The 19,046-nt window shown below is 47.5% G+C and overlaps 1 protein-coding gene across 15 annotated transcripts in view; it reads left to right on the forward strand.

Annotated features, from left to right (window-relative positions):
- The window catches only part of EHMT1 (euchromatic histone lysine methyltransferase 1), an 800,236-nt gene that overhangs the window by 745,332 nt on the left and 35,858 nt on the right, over positions 1-19,046 (forward strand). For all 15 annotated transcript variants that reach the window (XM_069241478.1, XM_069241487.1, XM_069241485.1 and 12 more), the window contains 2 exons: positions 4,360-4,475; positions 5,497-5,583. In XM_069241478.1, the coding sequence (XP_069097579.1) occupies positions 4,360-4,475; positions 5,497-5,583 (203 nt within the window). The remainder of the gene's footprint in view (positions 1-4,359; positions 4,476-5,496; positions 5,584-19,046) is intronic.

A 19,046-nucleotide genomic window follows, 5' to 3' on the forward strand; every position in this document is an offset into this window, starting at 1 on the left:
CTCCCCCTGATAGGGCAGCTGTATAAGCTCCACTACCCCACCTGTCAAAACAGGTGAAGACGTTTAAAAAGAGTCTTCTCACCCACCAGCTTGGCTGTTTCATTAGTGAATGCTGGCTACCACATGGTATTCACGCCTTTCCTACGACCTTTGGGATTCGGTGACTCAAGTCTTAACCGATGTTCCTGAAGATGATCTTTCCTTGCCCAGTCTGTACAGGACAGTTGTGAAGTAGCCAAGTTCACAATTCATTGTCACTTGGACACAACCATTTCCATCAGGTGGGTGATTTGCCCCCATGCATGACTGTGGTCTACCAGTTTTTCTGTCACGGTCCAGTCCTCCCTCATGGACAGACCCTTTGACTGGACTTGCCTGTTTGGAACAAGGTAGATTCTGTTCCAGAGTGATGTGAGGAAAGTAAGGCCATGGCACACTAACTGGGCTTATACGGGCAGCCATCTGCAAAAGCTGTAGAGCAGAGGCCTCCGATCTCCAGCAAAGGTCTGGCTTCATATCAGCCTTCTGAGGCTGAGTGCTTGGCATTTTGCAGTGAACAGTGCAGATGGGGGTCACAGACCCAGTGCTAATTGATCTTGTGCATCTGGAAATAAATGGACCACCAGGGAATTTTCCTAGCTGATCACGAGTGGTAGTTACACTCAGAGGTGGCAAAGAGTCTTTTCTGTGAATTAAGAGAGCCTTAGCTTAATCTGTTAGCCACTGCCAAGAATGTGAGTCAGTCATCAATACTTATGCACTTTGGAGTTTCTGAGGTTGGTCTCGCTCTGAGGTGCGTTCCTCCTTGAGTGAAACTCAGACTCATGTATAACTTTCAGTCGATAGCACTGCTACCCCGGGTTCTCAAGAAGATCAGGATCATCTGAGCCTGATTCACTCTAGTGGCTCCGGATTGGGACAGAGGCTACCGTAGCCAGAACACCTGGGTATGAGCATCTTCCCTCCGTTCAAGCTGCTCTTGTTCGATGATCTGGCCATCATATCAGTAGAGCAGAGTTTGTCCCTTTGCAAAGCCAGGTTAACGCTCCAGAGTGACCTTCACTCCTGCAAAAAGAGCATAAGAATTTGCCACAAGACTGTATGAACAGTCTGAAAGAGTTAAGGGGTTCTTCAACCAGAAAATCATATGCTTTCAAATAGAAGAGGTTCTGCATCCAAAACAACTACTATCTCTCCAGTTGTCAAGAATATGTTGGAATCCTCATTATTCTTAAACACAATCTCAATAGAATGTTTCATCAGTTAAGGTACACCTTGCAGCAATTACTGCCCATAGGAAATCTCCTTCTCAGATCTTTTCTAAAATGAGAATAACTGTAGTAAACAATTTCTTGGAGGGATTAGAAAGCTAATCCCACTCCAACTCCCCCCTGCTCGCCCCTTTCTCCTTCTCTTGGTCTCCACGCCACCTTGCGAGTTTACTATTTTACTTTGAGTCCACCATTTGAGCCTATTCAGAAGTTATCTTTACAACCCTTGACTTGGAAAGCTATGTTTCTTGTAGCCTTTGACTCGGCTGACTGAGGGCGCGGATGAGTGCAAAACAAAACTGATGTCAGCACACAGGGCTGGTGCCTGTATGCAGCTCTGTGCCATCACTCTAAGGTGGTGCATCATAGTCTGACTGCGACACCTCCCACTGAGCAGAAGCAATTGCTGTTAAAAAATCTTGATCCAGTTGGGCACCTGAGAATATTCTAAAGGTGAGAAATATGTGGTTAGAAAGTGTAGGAAGCTGACTTTCTATACTGTGCACTAAAATGAAGTACACTGTGCAGAGTCCAGTGGATCCCCAATTGGTATTGCGGAGGCAAAAGTAGATAGGCCTAATGCTCTATTTATGGTTGGGTGGGTGAGCAGTCAGACTTATCAACGGGAAGTGGTAAGAATTTGTTGTACTCCCACAGGCAATAAATTACACACACAGAAGAATAACAATTATTTTTATGCATGTTACAAACTCAAGAACACCGTAATCAGGTAAGTAGACTTTTAAGCTTAAATACTCTGCAGTTTCAGAAATCAACACTTAGTGCAATTTTCAGAGGAGTTTTTAATGTTATCCTATGGTGGAAAACAATGTTCAGCAAACACAGGGTTAACAACGACTTACAACGACAATCTCTGGAAGTTGAGATAAGTACTAGGCAGTGATCAGAACCACACCACGCAGCACTGGGGCGACCAGGTGCAGAGGTGCAGTAAGGCGTCAGGTGCCCAATGGTCTCCTACGGGAGTTTGGTCCTCGTGAAGGCAGGCTGCAGTCTCTGGCAGTCAGGGACAACAAGTAGGTAGGTAGTGGATTTGGGGTGCTCGGGAACATAGGCACACCTTTTCCTGTGCCCAGAGGTGATAGATGCAGGGGTGTCTTTAGGCAGTGGGTTTTCACATCCGGGAGCACTTGCGGTCGTGGGGTCCTGTGTGTTGAGACTGCAGGTGACATCGGGGTGTCCGGCAGGGGTGGAGCCATGGTGGACTCGAGCTCCTAGGAGCCAGGGGACGTTGTTGCCATCAGTGACCCACCTCAGCTGGGGTCAGTGGGGGTCACAGGTGCAGTGGTTGATGGAGATGTTGGATTTTATCTCACCACAATCCTATGGGAGAGAGAGCCTGCCTGCAGAGGTGGCAGGCATCTCAGGAGAGTCCAAGATGGGTGAGACCACACTGGACTCTGTCTCTGGGCAGCTGGGGACTTTCTTTCGCCACACCTTGTGTCATGGACGTCAGGTGCGGAGGTCACTTCTGGTGTCGGGTTTCTGGAGTTCCAGCAGCTGCAGAGTCTTTTCTTTGGAAGTTCTTGTTGCAGGGCCGGTCCGCTGCCCACTGGAGTCTTTATTGAAGACGAGTTGGCTTCTAGTGCAGGATCCTTCGAGGTCAGCAGGCAGGCCGGAGGGGCTGGTTCCAGGTCAGCTGCTTCTTTACGTCTTTTGCAAGTGCAACTCTTCTTTGTTCAGGCCTTCTTAGGTTGTCGAAATCTGAGTTCTAAGGTTTAAGGGTGCCACCTAAATACTCAATTTAGCTGTGATACAGAGAGTGCCAGGCGGTAGCCATTGGGCTGACCACTTTGAGGGTGCTGACGACACCATTCTTATAACCACTTCTGTGGGAAGGGGATTTAACCCTAATCTTAGTGGCCCAATTCCTTCCACTCAAGATTGAGAAATTTGAAATGTAGTGTCCACTTCAGCTCGTTCAGCCTAGGGGTGGGACTAGCATGAAGTGGTGGGCACTCTTCCTAATTTAACTAATTTTCTCGCCTCTGCTGCTGCCTAAAGTGAAGTCAGGATACGAGGGTTGGTCATCTCTGTCCTCTGCAGAGACCTGGGTTGAATTACAAAGGCGACAAGTTCTTGAAGCTCCCGCTCTAGAATGTCTATCCTGCCTGGGAAAGGAGGTCACACGATCAGGCATTTGTCCCAGGCCCTTGAGAGAACTGGCTCTCACCTTTGGGGGCCAGAAATAAATCTGTGGTGGCTGAACCGGTCAGGACCAGTTAGCCAGCACACTAAATCCATCACTGGGGTAACTGAGGGTTTATTATTCTAAAATGTTTGATACCAAACATCCCAGGATTCAGAGAAGCAGTCATGTATCTGGGGAACTTGTGGTGACAAGTGTCCAGCACATGCATGTAAAATGGCTTTCCTGTACACTTACTATGTCCAGGAATCGACAAAGACATAGTAGGGGCATTTCTGCTCATTCACATATGCCTTCACATGTAATATAATGCACTCTGCCTTAGGGTTGTAAGAGGGGTGACTGACTTGCATATATTGCATGCCGTGTTTAGGGGACATAGAACACAGCTGTGTTCCATGTCTTCATTCCAATTTTGGAAGCACCTTGTCACTCAGCCTGCAGTGGCAGTCTGCATAAGGTTGGTGCTGGGTCCCTCTGAGTGATACAAGTTGGGGTGCAGCTCTGAGGAGCTCTCTTCAGTTCTTACGTCCTAGGTACCAGAGCTACCACCTACTAGGCACTTATAGAGAGCTGAAGGGCCTGGTCACTTAGGGGAAGGTACACTGGCACTGGGGACCTGGCTAGCAGGAACCCAGTGCACTTTTTTTGAAGTTGCATCTAAAAACCAGGCAAAAAGTTGAAGGGTACTGCAACCAGAACTCTGCCCCCTACACATAGCATATCAACCACAAAGAGCAATACAAAAAGTAAATAACTTGCCTTTTTTTTTTTTAGTAGAACAGAGATTTCTCTTTATAAATGTGCTGCATGATCATGAACGTGGCCAGAGAAATTGAATAAAAAAAAAAAAAAGTATGACTCTGAACTACAAAGGAGTAATGTTTCCTTCCTTCCTTCCTACATGATTTGCTACAGAGTGGACGACTCCTTCCCGAGTTCAATATGATGGAGCCACCTTTGATCTTTGAGTGTAACCATGCCTGCTCTTGTTGGAGGACATGCCGCAATCGTGTGGTGCAGAATGGTCTCAGGTGAAAAAGCTGACTGTTTTATTTTGTTTGGTATTCCTGGGGGTTTAATAGGCTTCAGCTTAGAATTTGCCTAGCATTAAAACTCCATATTCCAACTCACTGTGGTCCACGTTTGCAAGGTTTTAGGTATAAGGTAGATTTTTATTTGATGCATTTGGATTTACAGTACTCAATCTCGGAAGCCATGAAAAATACATTTTGTTTGTTATGTTCTGGTTTAAAAAAAAAAAAAAAACAGAGCAACCTATATCCTGTTATATCAATCCTGCCCACTAGAACAAACGATTACGCATGAGACCTAGAAAGCAAGAAGCCAACCTTCATGAAGCCAGAACATGTTCTAAAGTCGCTGAGCAAATTTGACACTTGAATTTTTTTGTATGTGCTATAGTAGCAATTGACCTTAACAAGCCTCATGGGGGATACATACCTCCTTTAAGGAGAGGGGAATACTGTTGATACAAAACTTTAGAGGGGGACAGCACTTGGCAGCTTTCTGCAGGTTGCTGACCTCTCACAGCTACTACTCTAAACTGTCAAAGCTGTTGCCTTTTGCTGCTGGTGCAGCTAGCGTCCGACAGAGCCCTCTGTGGTTTCATTCCCTGAGTGTTGTCATCTGTGTCATCTGACTGCTGCTACAGCTGCTTCCAGTCAGAATTGCAGCAGTAATGTTACTTAAGCTTCTGTGGCACACCACAATCACAGGTTATTTGGGAGCACTACTACCACAGCTTCCTGAGAACATTGCCACAGCATGACCCACAGTTATCGTTTAGTAACATTCTATAGTGTGCTCCAGATATAGCATCTCCCAGTTTTTTTCAGTGAAAAGGCTTATTTGTGGCTAAGTGCAGCGCCAGTAGCGGTGCTGGGCTCTCTGTAAAGTATCTTATCCTTTGTTATATCCCACATCAGGTTCTTTTTCCATGAATATAAAAGTAAGTTGACCACTCTACAGTGCAGTGCTTTTGAATTCCTCTTCCTCTATAAGTATTTCTAATATGTGTTTTTATTGTTGCAGGGTTCGATTGCAGCTTTACCGTACCAAAAATATGGGTTGGGGTGTCCAGACACAGCAAGATATTCCACTTGGGACCTTTGTATGCGAGTAAGTCCTGCCCTTATTCAAATATCATTCACTAAGGTTGACAACTGTGCATATTTATCCAGTAATATTTATTTTCTAACAGATACTCGTTCCTTAAGGGAACCGTTGCCCAGATGGCAGAAATGATTCCAAAACTTTCCAGCCATAATAAGTTACTGGCATTAGGCGTCTGCCTTTAAAACCAGAGCGGCATCCTGCAACATTGTCGCATGTAATCTGCAGACAGTTAAAAAGTGCACAAACACCAGTGACATAATTTCCTGTTTTTGTATGGCTTCACAAACCTTGAGGTCTGCAGTCAGTATGTTTTTTCTTTCTTCCTTTTGAGATGGCGGCAGATCCAGTCCGGTGTTGGCCTGCCTACATCCTAGGGTGAGCATCAATGCTCACTAAGAGTGACAGATGCCTAGGTACATTGTATGACCTGTCGTGTGACATCTGTGGCCAGGTGAAGCTAAATTCATTCAGGAAAGAGAGACCAAGCTTATAAAAGCAACCATGAAGGAGAGCTCCATGACCCTTTTTAGAGGGTCTTATTCCTGTGCCCTCTCAATTACCTGCTCCTGGAGTTGTTCAACTTGATGTAATAAGAAGCACAAAATAGAACACAAGCGGTTGCCTTTGCGTCATGAGAAGAGAAAGTGAGCCAAGGATGTCAGCAGCTCCAACCAAACCTCCTCTGGGTGGGCCACCTTACTGCTTCTGAAGACAATACCACATTCAGTTGCACAGTCACTGACCTACTTATGTTGCTTGCTGTCTAATTCCACTGCCAGTTCTGCAAATTCTGTGTTTACGGCCATTAATTTGGACACCAGCATATACAGGTAAGTGTGCAACAGCAGCAGTGGTTCTCTTGCTGTACCTACATGGGCAGAGACTGACCGATTGCAACCTGACAAATACAGTTGAAAGCCTCTTTGACTCATCTTTTCTGCTCCATGATATGCTGGTAGGGGGCAGGGTATCCATCTTAAAGAATGTTGCTGAAAGTAACATGTTCTTTCAGTAGTCACATCAAACACTAGGTTGTGGTAGTTAACCCTGAATTAGCCAGCTAATATCTGACAAGAAACATGCCTGAGGCATTGATTCCATGTCAAAAGGTAACATAACATTTCACAGCGGACCTAACTGTCCTGCACATTATCTGGCATTAATTGATGCTTTTACAATATACTTATTATAATACTTTCAATCAGGCTGCAAATTCTCGCAGTTTTTTTCTAGTGTTTGTTTTTATCTACACTTAAAAAGCCAAAAGCCTTTTTCCCAGTTTCAGCCTGTAACTTGATTAGAGCCAATGCCTCAACCCCACGAACCATCTCAGAATTTCAACATTTGGAATAGTCTATGCTCGTAATTATGTTTTTTTGGTGCTATAAATCAAGACTTATTTAAGTGTAGCAAAGAAAGACCCAAGGGTATTGCGTTCAAACTGCAGCTGGAAAACTTTCAGAGTTAATTACTGAAGGCTGTGTAGAGTACTTCCTTGTTTCTGCATGGGTTAAGTTCAATCATTATAAAGCTGAAAAATTAACAAATTAAATTTTGTTGATGGAAAGTTATGTTTTTTCTTAGAAGAGCAATTGTTAAGAGTACGTTGAAATTATTCTAAATAACTTTAATCTGATAGAGACATCTAGTTGCAGATTCCTTACATTAGAATTTCCCCAAGGCGTCAGTCTGGATCTGGAGATGTTTCTCAAGCAGTATCCCTGTGCGCCATTGGGTGGTGCAGATCGACTCCATGTCTGTTGTCCACACTGGATATGACATTGCAGGTCCTATATATACACTACCCCGCACACTGACGTCAGTTCTGTGTCAGCCTACCCCTGATCCAAAGAAGAGCTACCCCTCTGTTGTTTTTCACTGATCTTTTTCAACTTTTTGTCAAAGATTTTTCAGTGTCGACACTCCTGGTGCATCAAGGATGTCTTTGCGTAAGACCCGGTTCAGTCCCTGTGGATTCTGCCATCGTCCGAGGTCTATAACGAATCTGTACCTTGTGTGCGGTGTTGTCTGGAGCATGACCATGACCTGAAGTCATGCTTCGAGTGCTAGGCCATGAATCCGAAAACTTTGAGGGAGCGTAACCCACTTAGCACTTGGCTCTGCATCGGTCACAATCTCGGTCGAGAGGAAGGTCCTGAGAACGGTCACAGAGCCCTTCACCATTGTCCCACTCCAAGTCCTCAGGACGATCGGGTAAGTCGAGGCACAAGAAGTCAAAGATGAACAAGCATTCTTTGATTTCACCCATCCATCGGCTGACGAGACAAGGGAAAAGGAGTGTTGTCGTTCTAGGCCTCTGTCGGAGCCTGTGTCTGCCCCAGCCCAACTCAGAGTTGTCAGGCCCTGTGCCTCGTCTTTGGGCAGTCTGACTCTGCTGGAGTGCCTTCAGGCTCCGTGGGACAAAAGGGGCCCACTTGGGATCCAAGCAGCGAATTTGGCCTTGCCTCCAGGGGGTATCCATGGATCTGGTCCTGCATCCGAACCGGCGTCGGTTGTACAATCTCAACTTTTTTCCAACGTTGGTTCCGATGTTGACACTCCTGATGCTGCCCATGCCCCCAGGTAGCGTCAACACCATCCTCATTGCCAACTCAGACACTGAGCGTTGTGACTGTAGGAAGCTGGTTTTGTGTATACTAAATCAAAATGAGATATAGGGTGCACAGAGTCCAGGGGTTCCCCAGAGGCTCAGCAGAGGCTAAAGTAGATGCTATTAATGCTCTCTTTTGTGGTAGTGTGGTCGAGCTATTAGGCTTATCAGAGGGTAGTCCAAAGCATTTGTTGTACATGTCCGGGTACAGAGCTCAAAGATGATGCAGGGATTAAAATTGAGTTTTATGGAGTTTGGGGACTCTGAATAAGGCATGCTTGCAGGTCAATACCTGTGACTTGGAAGGGGGGGGGGGCTTAACAGAGGCTAAAGTAGATAATATTAATGCTCTCTTTTGTGGTAGTGTGTCGAGCAGTTAGGCTTATCATTTGCTGTGTACACACACAGGCAATAAAGGAAGCACACACTCAATGACTAAATTCAGGCCAATGATTTTGATATAGCAAAAATATACTTTGTTACTTTATTTTTAGAACCAGAAGATTCAGTTTGCAGGTAAGTACATTTGTAATTGTGTGCCAGGGGTGTGCTAATTGTGGAAGCAATGGTACATTTTTAGGGAAAGAACACTGGTGCTGGGGCCTGGTTAGCTGGATCCCAGCACACTTTCAGTCAAGTCAGCATGACTATAAGGCAAAAACTGGGTGCACAGCAATGCCAAAAAGGGCACTTTCCTACAGTGACTCAGACTTCAGCAGGGGGGCCTTGGCCCCTATGTTGGATCCTGAACCTTATTCTTATGTGTTGGGGTATGGTCAGGATTGGGAGGGGTTGCTGGATCTTTTTGAATATCAGCTTTAACCTTTGGACTGGCGTGCGAGTGGTCTGGATACTTCCCAGACACTGGCTTACTTTCTCCCCCTACCATTGTTACGGAGGAGGGAGCGTCCTATTCCATGGTGGTGCAAAAAGTGGGCGAGGTCCTGGACCTTGAGCTGCCTTTGGTGGCAGTCAGGACTAACCTCCTGACAGAAGTCCTTCAGCCCTATTGATCTTCAATGAAACTCTTATCGATGTCCTGGTAGATTCCTGGCCAAACCCAGCACAGGCGCTCCTGTGAACAGGAATATTGCCCATCACCATCGACCTGCTACAACTGACCCAGTGTTCCTGATGCAACATCTCTCCCCTGAGTGCTTGGTTATCCAAGCCTCTGCAACCCAGGGCGTATTCCCTTCTGCACCCCTGGACATGGAATCCAAGAAGCTGGACCAAATTGGGAAGATGTTTTCTTCCTCCAGCTTGTCATTGCGGTCCATGAACAACGCATGCCTTGTGGGCCGTTGTAGGAAGCTGGCGTGGTGTGTGGTTAGTACCTATGGTACTTGCACCTTATACCAGATATCCCCTCTCAGTGAAGTGTAGGCAGTGTCTCAAACTCTCTAGAGGTAGCTGTGGATGAGCAGCCAAGGCTTATCTAGCAGACATGCAAAGCTCATGCAATACCTTTACAGTCACACAGTACTTACACACAAGAAAGAAAACACTTGGTTGTACAAAAATAAAGGTACTTTATTTTTGGAACACAATATCAGAAAATACTAGAGAGGCAGCCTTTCAATATGAGGTAAGTAAACACACGAGATATATACACACTAATTAACAGTAAGAGGCATAAAAAATGGTCAGAAAACAGTGTAAAATAGCAATAAGAGATAGTAGCCCTAGGGGGACCCCAAACCATATTCTAAGAAAGTGGAATGCGAACACAGGCCACCCACCTAGGCAAGTAAATCATGTAGAGGGGATCTGGGAGTATTAGAAAACCACGCACGTAAGTAATGCAGTACCCCCAAGCGACCATGAATGAAGGAGTAAAACACTGAATTTCCCAAAAACCACTCCGAAGGATGAAAAGAAGAAAAAGAAGACATCCAGAAGAGCCTGCAAGATATCAGCAATAGATTACTGAAAATGGAGACCTGTGGAGAGAGGAGACCAAGTCCAGAAGTGTCTGTGGAGTCCAGCTGGAGTAAGAGATACTACCCACCCAGAGGTACCTTTTGGAGTTGGTCGACAAAGAAGGAAGACTAGTCAGCACTGCAGCACAGAAGCTGGAGAAGAGTTCCTGATGCATGCAAAAGGTGTCCCACGCTGGAAGCTGGATTGCAGATGGGTGTCGGTGAAGGATTTCCACCAACAAGCCTTGGCAAAGGCAAATTTGCGGTTGGAAGAAAAGAGGTGCTGCCGGGGACCAGCAAGGTCCAGGAGGACTCTACCCAGGAGGGGGGCAGAGGAGGGGGGGAATCACTGGGCACCCTCTGCATCGCAGAAGGCCCACAGGAGCAGAGGCAGCACCCACAGGACAGGGACACAGAAGTCGCTGAAGCAGCCCGTGCAACATCACAGAAGTTGCTCCCACGTCACCAGAGGACCACGCAGAGGGCCAGGAGTTGCAGGAGGGAGTGCTGGGGGCTGGAGCTACACGTTGCCTGAAGTTCCCCTCAGAGGTGAAGCAAACAGGCCTCGTCAACTGCAAAGGACTTGGTGCATGAGGGTGCTGTCTTGCGTGGAGAGGAAAGGACTTACCACCAAAGTGCGACAGCTGGTAGAGAGGACCAAGGGAACCCCTTTGGACCACCACCCATGATGCAGGACTCATGCCACTCAGGATGAGGGGAGATCCACATAGCTGATCGTCGTTGCAGCCAGGTACCTGCTGATGCAGTGGAGTGATGCCTTCACCCTAAGGGAGATTCCTTCTTCTTGTACAGGCTGAAGAGTCACAGTTTTCTGAGGATGCACGTCCGGGGAAATCTTGCAAAGCTGACAGGAATTCTAGATACAGTGTTGCAGAAGAGTCTTCCTAGTGGATCTGTAGCTTGTAGGTTCCTGGAGGGTCCAGACGCGGTTCCGAAGGCCAGAAGTCGAAGCAAAGGTTGCTGCGGAGTCCTGCTGGAATCTTCCAAGCCGAATCTGAGGACCCACCCCAGAGGAAGATATAGCCCAAAGAGGGGACTTGGTCACCTATCCAGGTAACTACCTATCAGAGGGTGCCTCGGACGTCACCTGCCTGGCTTTGCCACTCATATGCTCCCAGAGTTCCCTGACAACCTTGGAATCAAGATGGAAGGACCCAGGGACCCTCTGGAGCAGCCCTGGGTACCACCCCTGCGGTGGTGATGGACAGGGGAGTGGTTTCCATTGTCCAGTTTCGCGCCAGAGCAGGGACTGGGGGGGGGTCCCTGAACCGGTGTGGACTGGTTATGCACAGAGCCTCTAAGGTGTCCTGAGCTGAGGTGACCCCTGCCTTTAGAAATCCATCATCTTGAGATTGGAGGATTCCTCCAATAGGATTAGGGATGTGCCCCTCTCCCCTTAGGGAGGAGGCACAAAGAGGGTGTAGCCACCCTCCAGGACAGTAGCCATTGGCTACTGCCCTCCAGACCTAAACCCACCCCTAAATTTAGTATTTAGGGGCGAGCCTGAACCCAGGAAATGAGATTCCTGCAACCTACAACAAGGACTGCTGACCTGAAAGCCCCGCAGAGACAATGGAGACTACAACTGACTTGGCCCCAGCCCTACCGACCTGTCTCCAGACTCAAAGAACCTGCACAGAGATGCATCTGACAGGGACCAGCGACCTTGGAGGACTGCCCTGAACCCGAAGGACCAAGAAACTCATGAGAACAGCGGCACTGTTGAAAAACTGCAACAACTTTGCAACTTTTAAAGAACTCTCTCTTCCCGCCGGAAGTGTGAGACTTCTCACTCTGCACCGACGCTCCCGGCTCGAGTTCAGGAGAACCAACACAGCAGAGAGGACTCCCAGGCGACTACGATGACCTAAGTACCCTGAGTCGACCCCCCCTGTAGCCCCACAGCGACGCCTGCATGCCTTCGAGAAAGATCAACATTTCCTGAGAACAGGGGACCTGTTCAAGTAGAAACTAAATTTAAAAGAAAAGGACTCTGCCCTGAGGAACCGCAAACTCGCCTACGGACCCATCTCTGCATCTGAGGCCCACAGCCCGAGTCATCGTGGCTCACTGGTCCTGTGAAGATTCCCAGCGATTCAGAGTTCACCGTGGGCTGACCCGTGCTGGACTCTCCCTCAAAGCCTACAGCCTCAAGCCAAAGACTCCCCCTAACAGCAACCAGCCTGGTAAGCTGTTCCCGATGCCAAAGGACATCCCTGAACCCGAAGCCCCTGGGCCTTTGGGTGCTAGACCCTTAGTGTCCCTACATCTCCTAACATCCTAACTTACCTGAGCAGCTGTGGGTTTTAATCATTCAGCCTCCTGGCCAGAGCCTGCAGCCTTTTTCCAAAACTGATCTCTCCCATTGACTTTCATTGGGCGCCCGTTGCTGTGTTGGTACTCTGCACCCGGCTGCCCCTGTGTCGCTGAGGGTGCATGTTTGGTGCCCTACCCCTCCCCCCATGGTGCTTGGCTCAACCCCAGGAGATCAACACCTGACATTGCTTTACTCACCTGTGAGCAGCGCATCTTCGGTTACCCCTCCCAAATTTCTCCATTAGTTGACGTTGGACACCCGACTCCGAATTCGACCTCTGCACCCGACTGCCCATGTGCTGCTGTGGGTACACTCTTGGTACTGATTTAAACCTTGCCTGGTGTTGACCTAAAACCCCGAAGACTGGATTTGTAAGTCGTGCACTTAACTGCAAAATTGCAGTCTTGTTTTTCTCCCGTAGGTTAACATTGCTGAACTGGAAAATTGCACTAATTTTTGATTTTTGAAAACTGCAAAGTATTTATGCTTGAAAATCTACTTAACTGATTACGAGGTTCTTGGGATTAAAACATGTAAAAATAAATAGTATTTTTCTAAGTTGGTCTCTGATTTATTCTTTGAGTGTGTCTCATTTAGTGCCTCTGTGAATACAAATGCTTAGCACTACCCTCTGATAAGCCTAACTGCTCACCCACACGGCCGCAATTAGAGCATTAGTCCTATCTGCTTTTGCCTCTGCAATACCAATTGGGGGAAGACTGGACTGTCTGCACAGTGTACTTGATTTTAATACACTATTTAGAGAGCCAGCTCCCTACAGGTAGGGAGTGCAGGTGTTCATGGATAACACCACCGCCATGTGGTACTGCAGCAAGCAGGGTGGAGTGGGATCCTGGACCCTTTGTCAGTAGGCTCCGGACGTGGCTGGAACAGCAGGCAATATCCCTGGTGGTTCAATATCTGGTGGGCTCGTTGAACATCAGAGCAGACAAACTCAGCCGCAAGCCCTTAGTCAATCATGAATGGTATCCCCATCCGGAGGTAGCACAAGGTTTCTTTCAGCAGTGGGGATAGCCTTGGTTAGATCTCTTTGCCTCTGCAGTGAACACGCAATGTCAGCCGTTTTGCTTGTTGGAGTTTCCAAGGCAGCAGTCGCTCAACTTTCCAAGGCAGCACTTGCTCGCTTTTTGTCTTGAGTGGAACGGAGGCCTCCTGTACGCCTTTCTGCCCATACCACTTCTACCCAAAGTTCTCAAGAAGATCAAGAATGACCGGGTTCAAGTAATCCTTGTGGCTTCGGACAGGGCACGAAGATTCTGGTATCCCGAACTTTTGAGCATGGCCATAGATACTCCAATCAGACTGCCCCTTTGGGAGGATCTTCTGTCACAGCAGCAGGGGAGGGTTCTCCACCCAAACCTTTCCAGTCTCCACCTTCTTGCATTGAGATTGAGCAGCGGCAGTTGACAGTTTTTGACCTTCTGCCCGAAGTTTGTTACATTATCGTGACAGCCAGGCTTCCTCCACCACAGCGGTATATGCCTGTCGTTGGAAGGAATTTCTGGCATGGTGCACAGACGAGTCTATTGAGCCCCTCTTTGCCCCTTTAGCTGAGCGTCTGTTGTTTACACTGTTGTTGGCCTAGCAGGGTTCTGTTTTGGCCACTATCAAAAGGTTATGTTCGATGGCATCTGTCGCTGTAGATACGCATGTTCTGCAATAGCTCGCCATCTGGTGTTGGGCCGGAGTGTTACAAGTTGTTTTTCTTCGAAGAAGTCTTTCGAGTCACGGGACCGAGTGACTCCTCCTTTTGTCTCCATTGCGCATGGGCGTCGACTCCATCCTCGATTGTTTTTTTTCCGCCATCGGGTTCGGACGTGTTCCTGTCGCTCCGAGTTTCGGAACAGAAAAAATAGTTAATTTCGGAAGATTTTCGTCGGTATTGTTGCGTTCGGGATCGGCATACTTACATTCAACACCGCATCGAAGATCGAAGAGCTCCGGTGCCCTTCGGGGTAATTTTTCGATCCTCCGTCGGGGCCTGGTCGGCCCGACCGCGTGCTGAAGAACGCCGATGGAACGGACCCCGTTCCGTTTCTGCCCCAAATGCCACAATAAATACCCCTACACAGACCAACACTTGGTCTGCAACCTGTGCCTGTCACCTGAGCACAGCGAAGACACCTGCGAGGCCTGTCGTGCGTTCCGGTCCCGAAAAACACTCCGAGACCGTCGAGCCAGAAGACTTCAAATGGCGTCCGCACCGACAGCCCGACGGGAGTTCGAGGAACAGGAAGAGGAAGGTACCTTCTCGATCCAAGACTCAGACTCCGAAGGATTCGACGATACACAAACCGTGAGTAAGACGTCGAAATCCACACAAAGAAACATTTACAAGGCCCAGGGGACGCCACTGCCACCAGGCCATGGCTCAACCCATAAAATCGGTGACCGACCGTCGGCACCGAAAAAGGCCCAAACAGTGCCGAGATCGTCCGACTCCGGTCGAGACACCGGCACGCAGCCTTCTCGGGACCGAGAAAGTGCTGGAGACAAGCCTCGACACCGAGATGCCGGTGTGGACACGGCTCGACGCCGAGACAGCGGCACCGAAACAGATCGACGCCGAGAGGTTTCGGCCCCGAAAAGGAAAAAAGTCACCTCGGAGCCGAAAAAACACGCAGACAAAGTTTCGACGCCGAAACAAACTGCAAGCGACCCAGCTTCAGGCTCTTATACAGAAGAGCACTCGCTAACCTCCCAAATGCAGAAGCATAGGTTTGAGGAAGAGCTACAAGCAACTGATGCGGACCATACGCAAAAGCGTATCTTCATTCAGCAGGGGACAGGAAAAATAAGCACCCTTCCCCCCATTAGGAGAAAGAGAAGGTTGGAGTTCCAGACGGAACAAGCACCACAACCAAAAGTGGTGAAAAGAGTTACACCACCACCCTCTCCTCCGCCCGTGATTAACGTTTCACCAGCACAAACGCCATCACACTCCCCAGCTCACACCACCATGAGCCAGGGTGACCAAGACCAGGACGCATGGGACCTATACGACGCCCCAGTGTCAGATAACAGCCCAGAGGCATACCCTACAAAACCATCTCCACCAGAAGACAGCACCGCGTACTCTCAGGTGGTGGCTAGAGCAGCACAATTTCACAACGTAAGCCTCCACTCAGAACAGGTCGAGGATGATTTCTTGTTCAACACACTCTCCTCCACCCACAGCTCCTACCAAAGCCTGCCTATGCTCCCTGGTATGCTCCGGCACGCAAAAGACATATTTAAGGACCCGGTCAAAAGTAGGGCAATCACACCAAGGGTGGAAAAAAAGTATAAGCCGCCTCCTACAGACCCGGCTTTCATCACAACACAGCTGCCACCAGACTCTGTTGTTGTAGGAGCAGCTAGGAAAAGGGCCAACTCTCACACATCTGGAGATGCACCACCCCCAGATAAAGAAAGCCGCAAGTTTGATGCAGCTGGTAAAAGAGTCGCAGCACAAGCTGCAAACCAGTGGCGCATCGCGAACTCCCAGGCACTACTTGCGCGCTATGACAGAGCCCACTGGGACGAGATGCAACATCTCATTGAACATCTGCCCAAAGACTTCCAAAATAGGGCAAAACAAGTGGTTGAGGAGGGACAGGCCATCTCCAACAACCAGATCCGCTCCTCCATGGACGCTGCAGATACAGCTGCACGGACAATTAATACATCTGTAACTATCAGAAGGCATGCATGGCTCCGAACGTCTGGATTTAAACCAGAGATTCAACAAGCAGTTCTCAATATGCCTTTTAATGAAACAGAACTGTTCGGTCCAGAAGTGGACACAGCGATTGAGAAACTCAAAAAAGATACGGACACTGCCAAAGCCATGGGCGCACTCTACTCCCCGCAGAGCAGAGGGAATTACAGCTCATTCCGTAAAACGCCCTTTCGAGGGGGGTTTCGGGGTCAAAGCACACAAGCCAGCACCTCACAAGCAACACCGTCCACTTACCAGGGACAGTATAGAGGAGGTTTTCGGGGACAATATAGAGGAGGGCAATTCCCTAGAAATAGAGGAAGATTCCAAAGCCCCAAAACCCCTACTACTAAACAGTGACTCACATGTCACTCACCCCCTCCACATAACACCAGTGGGGGGACGAATAGGTCATTATTACAGAGCGTGGGAGAAAATCACTACAGACACTTGGGTTCTAGCAATTATCCAACATGGTTACTGCATAGAATTTCTACAGTTCCCTCCAAACATACCACCAAAAGCACAAAATTTAACAACACACCATTCCAATCTCCTAGAGATAGAAGTGCAGGCACTATTGCAAAAGAATGCAATCGAATTAGTGCCAAACACACAAATAAACACAGGAGTTTACTCACTGTACTTTCTGATACCAAAGAAGGACAAAACACTGAGACCAATCCTAGACCTCAGAGTAGTGAACACTTTCATCAAATCAGACCACTTCCACATGGTCACACTACAAGAAGTATTGCCATTGCTAAAGCTGCACGACTACATGGCAACTTTAGACCTCAAGGATGCTTATTTCCATATACCAATTCACCCATCGCACAGGAAATACCTAAGGTTTGTATTCAAAGGAATACATTACCAATTCAAGGTACTGCCTTTCGGATTAACAACCGCACCAAGAGTCTTTACCAAATGTCTAGCGGTAGTCGCTGCACACATCAGAAGGCAGCAAATACATGTGTTCCCATATCTAGACGACTGGCTAATCAAGGCCCATTCGTTAATAGAGTGCTCAAATCACACAAATCATATCATACAAACCCTCTTCAAACTAGGGTTCACCGTCAATTTCACAAAATCCAAAATTCGGCCACGCAAGGTACAACAATACCTGGGAGCCATAATAGACACATCAAAAGGAGTAGCCACTCCAAGTCCACAAAGAATTCAAAATTTCAACACCATCATACAACGCATGTATCCAACACAAAAGATACAAGCAAAGATGGTATTACAACTCCTAGGCATGATGTCATCATGCATAGCCATTGTCCCAAACGCAAGACTGCACATGAGGCCCTTACAACAATGCCTAGCATCACAGTGGTCTCAAGCACAGGGTCACCTTCTAGATCTGGTGTTAATAGACCGCCAAACTTACCTCTCGCTTCTGTGGTGGAACAACATAAATTTAAACAAGGGGCGGCCTTTCCAAGACCCAGTGCCACAATACGTAATAACAACAGATGCTTCCATGACAGGGTGGGGAGCACACCTCGATCAACACAGCATACAAGGACAATGGAACGTACATCAAACAAAACTGCATATCAATCACCTAGAACTTCTTGCAGTTTTTCAAGCACTAAAAGCTTTCCAACCAATAATAGTTCACAAATACATTCTCGTCAAAACAGACAACATGACAACAATGTATTATCTAAACAAGCAGGGAGGGACGCACTCCACGCAGTTAAGCCTGTTAGCACAAAAAATTTGGCATTGGGCAATTCACAACCAAATTCGCCTAATTGCACAGTTTATACCAGGGATACAAAATCAACTCGCAGACAATCTCTCTCGAGATCACCAACAGGTCCACGAATGGGAAATTCACCCCCAAATACTGAACACTTATTTCAAACTCTGGGGAACACCTCAGATAGACTTGTTTGCGACAAGGGAGAACGCAAAATGCCAAAACTTCGCATCCAGATACCCACACAAACAATCCCAAGGCAATGCCCTATGGATGAACTGGTCAGGGATATTTGCTTACGCTTTTCCTCCTCTCCCTCTCCTTCCTTACCTGGTAAACAAACTCAGTCAAAGCAAACTCAAACTCATATTGATAGCACCAACTTGGGCAAGGCAACCCTGGTACACAACGCTGCTAGACCTATCAGTGGTACCCTGCATCAAATTGCCCAACAGGCCAGATCTGTTGACACAGCACAACCAAAAGATCAGACACCCAGATCCAGCATCGCTGAATCTAGCAATCTGGCTCCTGAAATCCTAGAATTCGGGCACTTACAACTTACCCAAGAATGTATGGAAGTCATAAAACAAGCAAGAAGGCCATCCACCAGGCACTGCTATGCAAGTAAATGGAAGAGGTTTGTTTGCTACTGCCATATTAGTCAAATACAACCATTACACACAACTCCAGAACATGTAGTGGGTTACTTGCTTCACTTACAAAAATCTAACCTAGCTTTCTCTTCCATTAAGATTCACCTTGCAGCAATATCTGCATACCTGCAGACTACCTATTCAACTTCCCTATATAAAATACCAGTCATTAAAGCATTCATGGAGGGCCTTAGGAGAATTATACCACCAAGAACACTACCTGTTCCTTCATGGAACCTAAATGTTGTCCTAACTAGACTTATGGGTCCACCTTTTGAACCCATGCACTCCTGCGACATACAGTTCCTAACCTGGAAGGTGGCATTTCTCATCGCCATTACTTCCCTGAGAAGAGTAAGCGAAATTCAGGCGTTTACTATACAGGAACCTTTTATACAACTACACAAAAATAAAGTCGTCCTAAGGACCAATCCTAAATTTTTGCCAAAGGTTATTTCACCGTTCCATCTAAATCAAACAGTGGAACTTCCGGTGTTCTTT

This window comes from Pleurodeles waltl, chromosome 6, assembly GCF_031143425.1.
Source record: "Pleurodeles waltl isolate 20211129_DDA chromosome 6, aPleWal1.hap1.20221129, whole genome shotgun sequence".
Taxonomy (NCBI): domain Eukaryota; kingdom Metazoa; phylum Chordata; class Amphibia; order Caudata; family Salamandridae; genus Pleurodeles; species Pleurodeles waltl.